Source organism: Hippopotamus amphibius, chromosome 1, assembly GCF_030028045.1.
Source record: "Hippopotamus amphibius kiboko isolate mHipAmp2 chromosome 1, mHipAmp2.hap2, whole genome shotgun sequence".
Taxonomy (NCBI): Eukaryota; Metazoa; Chordata; class Mammalia; order Artiodactyla; family Hippopotamidae; genus Hippopotamus; species Hippopotamus amphibius.
This window is the reverse complement of record NC_080186.1, coordinates 1,377,782-1,382,030: the sequence shown is the minus strand read 5'-3', so window position 1 is coordinate 1,382,030 and position 4,249 is coordinate 1,377,782. Positions and strand designations below refer to the sequence as shown.

General features: G+C 67.7%; 1 protein-coding gene across 1 annotated transcript; it reads left to right on the top strand.

Moving 5' to 3' along the window:
- The first annotated feature begins 411 nt into the window (after nt 1-411).
- Nucleotides 412-3,733, top strand: LOC130830798 (basic salivary proline-rich protein 3-like). The gene is made up of 6 exons (XM_057698131.1): nt 412-562; nt 1,478-1,685; nt 1,976-2,183; nt 2,500-2,870; nt 3,155-3,397; nt 3,601-3,733. Exons 1-6 carry the CDS (start codon nt 412-414, stop codon nt 3,731-3,733), a joined length of 1,314 nt encoding a protein of 437 aa, XP_057554114.1.
- Nucleotides 3,734-4,249: the final 516 nt, after the last annotated feature.

Genomic DNA, 4,249 nt, shown 5'->3' with positions numbered 1-4,249 from the left:
CTGCCCAGGGGCTGGGCCCCTCCACCGGTTACCCTTGGAGAGGAAAGGAGTGTGAGTGGTGAGGAGGCTCGAGCCGGCCCTGCCCGCAGCCCCAGCCTGGCTTGTGCCCGGCGAGGCCCTGAGCCCTCCACAGGGACCCCGGGCCATGGCTGATAAAGGCTCACAGGTCAGGGGCGCGGAGACCGCCCCCCCGCCAGCTCTGCACTCACTGGGTTTCTAAACAGCCGTGACGGGAGATGCTAAATGCTCTGCTCCCTTTGGAGGGGCGAAGGTCCAGGAAGCAGCCTTTAAGCAGAAAAGGCCAGTCCCTGGCTTCGGAGCCCACAGGGCCACCCAGCCCCAAAGACAGGAATTCAGATTCCAGCCCGCTCGGCCTGGCCTTTCCTGGGCCAGGGTTTGCAGAGGCCCCCGATGGACACGGCCTTGGCCGGAGGGCACTGGGGTCCGCGGGCAGCCCCTTGCTTATCCGGCCGGCCCGGCTCCCCACACCCCCCGCCCCCCACCCTCCCTACCTCCGAGCCCCCACACGCCGGGGTTGGGGGCAGGGACGACGGGGGAGGATGTGAGAGGTCCTTGGGCAGGAGGGAGGAAGCGGTTTGATCTCTGGGATGGAAGTTTGTTGATATCCATTTCCCTTCCTGGGGAAACTGTAGTCCGTCTTAATTCAGGGAAACAGGCTGGAGTCAGCAGCCCGGCCCCCAGAGCAGCCCCACCCTGAGTGAGGCACGGGCGAGCCTTGTCGGGGCCTTGGGGAGGAGCAGAGAGGCCCCCAGTGGGCTCTGGGGCTTTCCCCACCCGAATGGACCAGGAATCACCGTTGGGGTGGCCTGGCAGGGGCGGGGGCATCCCCAGGGCAGCTCCCCCTTTCCAAGCGCAGATTTGCGGTGGAACGGGCGGCCGGGGGGCACCTGTGGTTTGGGTTTGCTGCCACTTGGCTGCTCTCCAGGCTTGCTTCTCAGTGACACCTCAGGCAGCAGGAGAGGAGGGGAGGACAGAGCCCCCCCCCGTCCCGGGGAAGGCCCCCCGCCCGCCCACTGCACACAGCTGGGTTGTCCCTCACTGTCCAGAGGCAGCGCTGGTGACCCGTGGCCTCCTCCTTTCTCTCCCTCCTGCTGGACCCCAACGGCTCTCTGCCCAAGTCACGAGTGTCGTCAGACATTCGGGGAGCTGGGGGCCGTGGCGGGGCTGGGGGGTGGGCAGCGGATAAGCGGAGACCCCCCGCCGGGTCTGCGGTCGCAGCCAAGGCCCCACAAAGGGCCTGCAGGCGCCCGTGCTCCTGGGACTGAAGCCCCAAGCTCTTCCTCCTGGGGGGCGGCCAGGGGACCCATCTTAGCCGCAAGGCCTGCTCACTGGCCCCTACCCAAGACACCCCCGCCCAGGGAGCGTTCACCCCCACATCCACCCACGGACAGAGCGCTTCAGAGGGCCCAGGTTGCTCCAGCACTACCAGCTGACCTCCCCACGGTCTGGGCCCCAGCCTGCAGAGAGCCTCCTTCCAAAGCCTCCCCGACAGCCTCGGGCTCCCCTCGCTGGGACGTGTTTTGTGGGCCGTGGCGGAGACCCCAGCTCTGCCAGCCCCGGGAGGCAGCGGCTGAGGAGATGGGGCCACCAGGCCACCACCCCCCACCCGGCCATGAGTTCACGTCCTCGGCGCCCAGGGCCGGCTCGCCAGATGGAGGAATCGGGTATTTATTGCCGGCTATCGCGGACAGATGGATCATTGCCGCGCTTACTTTGAAGAATTTGCAGCTCAGAGCTTGACACGCTGCTGTTTCAGCCCTGAATGAACAGAACCTTTAAAATCCCTGAGCAATCGCACCTGAAAGTTTACACTGAATTTAACAAATGAAATCTGCTCCTGGTCCCGTGCACGCCGCCCCCGCCACGGCGTCCGCCAGGCCGGGGGACGGGTCAGAGGCGGCTCAGGATACCCCGGCGCCCAGACAGCCCAGGTGTGAACGACGGCACCCGCCAGAGCCAAGGCTGCCCCGGAGGGAGGCACTCCTATCTCGCCCCCGCCTGGTAACCAGTGCGTGCGCCCTCCCGCCGGGCGCTTCCAGCCTCTCGAGGGCGACACCCAGGTTTATGGGGAGCACATGAGCACGGGTGATCGTTGCCCCAGAAAACACCTGTCCCGCAGGCTGGGCCCGCCCGCGTCCTCCGGCCCTGTGCACAGACACAGGGTGGGCGGCCCCCCGCTCCACATGGGGAGGGGCGGGTGGGGCGCCTGGCCTTCCGGGCTCCCTGGATGGGTGCTCCGGGAGCACCCGCATGGGTGGGTTTTGGGGGGGTCACCCTCCCTCCGCAGGCCCAGTTCCAGTGAGATGGTCCTTTGCAGGTGGGGGGATGGGGGGGGGCGTGCAACAGGGAGGTAAGTGAAGGGCAGGCAGGGGGTCAGAGGGGGCGGCCCTGCCACTGGCAGCCACGCTGGCCTTCGGGAGATAGGGGGCCAGCAGGTAGGAGCTGTGCCAAGGGTGCCAGGTGGCCCGCTGTCCCCAGCTGGCAGGACCGCCCAACCCTCCACCGCGAGAGCAGGAAGGCTGGTCTGCGCCCAGGGGCTCCTTCCGCCAGCCCCCTGGGAGGCCGGGCAGTTTCCACACCCTCTCGCAGAGGGGGCATGGTGTCTTCGGCCTGAGGAAGCCCTCAGGAGCCAGAGCCCCCGAACAAGCGCCAGCCTCCCCAGGAAAGGGGGTGTCTGGGCCTGGACGCCACCCCAGAAGAAAGGGCCGCGTCAGTAAAAGCCAAGCTGCCGGGGCCTCGCAGGGCCAGTGTGCCAAACCCCACACTCCCTCCGGGGACACCTCGCCCAGGACGGGGGTCGCTCACCCTGTGGCCCCTCTCCGCGCCACCCCCGCCCATCAGTTCCACCTGTCAGGAGGGAGGGGTCTTCTCCGGGGCTCCCGGGCCTCCTGCCCACCCGAGCCCATTCCTGACTCTGCTGGGGTGGGAAACAGGGAGGCTGGGCGGGTGCTGGGGGGAGGCAGACACACACAGAGGGGTGTCCCCACGGGAGATGCAGTCCTGGTGATCTCCCAGACCCACGAGGAGGCCTGCGGCTGTCCCTGTGCGTCCGGCCATGTCCCCCCAGCCCGCACAGCGCTGGGAGGGGCGGCCTGTGGTGGGGGTGCCGAGGCTCCACTGCCCGCGCCCCCAGCTGCGTGGCCGCTACCCCCCCCCCCCCACCCTTCCTGCGGCTGGAGGGCGTGGAGAGCAGGAAGCAGCCCTGCGGGGACCCCAGCACAGGGCGGACCCTCTCCTCCCTCCCCAGCCAGACAGAGGCAGGAAATACCTCCACGCCCTGTGCAGAGCTAATTATAGTGACACAAAACGTGTGCTCGAAGGTGGCTACACTTTACCTCGTGCCCTGCCCCCAGCCCCCTCCCACACCGACAGGTTGGTGAGACGAACGCTATCATCCCACCTGCAGGTGAGGAAACAGACGCAGAGACATCTGAGGGCTTGTCCAAGGTCACCCAGGGAGCAGGTGGCCAAGCCAGGGCCCCAGGTGACGCCCAGACTCAGGACCCTGCCCCCAGCCCCCAGTCCTGCGCTCAGGCTGGTCCTGAGACCCAGGAACTCAGCGTGCCGCCCCTCCCGCAGGAGCCAGCACCTCGCGCAGGATTCGAGCCTGGACCCACCGCCGTCCTCACTGGGTGGAACAGGGCGGAAGTCAGAGGCTGAGCTGCTCCTGAACGACCAGAGGCCCGCAGAAGCCGAGGCCGCTGCCCCTTGAGACTCTGCTGGGTCCAGGGGGCCAGAAGACCCTGGGCGCTGAGGGCCCGGCCCCACCTCTGGGCTGAGTGAACTCCCCGCCTCTGCTAGAGGCCTGCTCTTCCCATCCCCCTTCCTGCAGGGAAGACAGACAGCTTCCTGCCTCAGGACCAGTCTCAGCCTCCCCCTCGAGCCTTCCCCCCAGGCTAGGGGCAGCCTCTGGTGTGGGACACGCTTCGGGGAGCCCAGGACAGCTCCCTGAGCCCAACGTGCTCACCCCGCCCTCAGGCCCGACCCTCCCCAGTGCACGGGGTTAAAGAGGTCCCCTCACTGACCCCCACATGCTCGTCCTGGTCCCGGCCCTCCCTGTCCCCCAGGACCCCCACCACGCTCACCTCCCCCCATGTGTCCCTCACGGTTCAGCTTAAATCCACGTCTGCACAGTCACCACTGGCTCCCTGACCCACCGGGTCTCCCACCCTCAGCACCTTATTCCACCAAACTGTGTCCCCAGCTCTCTCCAGGCAAGTCCAAGTGT

Excerpts from the sequence above, each read along its gene's own strand:
- LOC130830798 (XM_057698131.1), top strand. The coding sequence starts at position 412 with ATGGACACGGCCTTGGCCGGAGGGCACTGGGGTCCGCGGGCAGCCCCT. Across the intron at positions 563-1,477 it reads CAGGGACGACGGGGGAGGAT|CCTGCAGAGAGCCTCCTTCC; the intron begins GTGAGAGGTCCT and ends TCTGGGCCCCAG. Across the intron at positions 2,184-2,499 it reads GCCCTGTGCACAGACACAGG|CTGGCAGGACCGCCCAACCC; the intron begins GTGGGCGGCCCC and ends CGCTGTCCCCAG.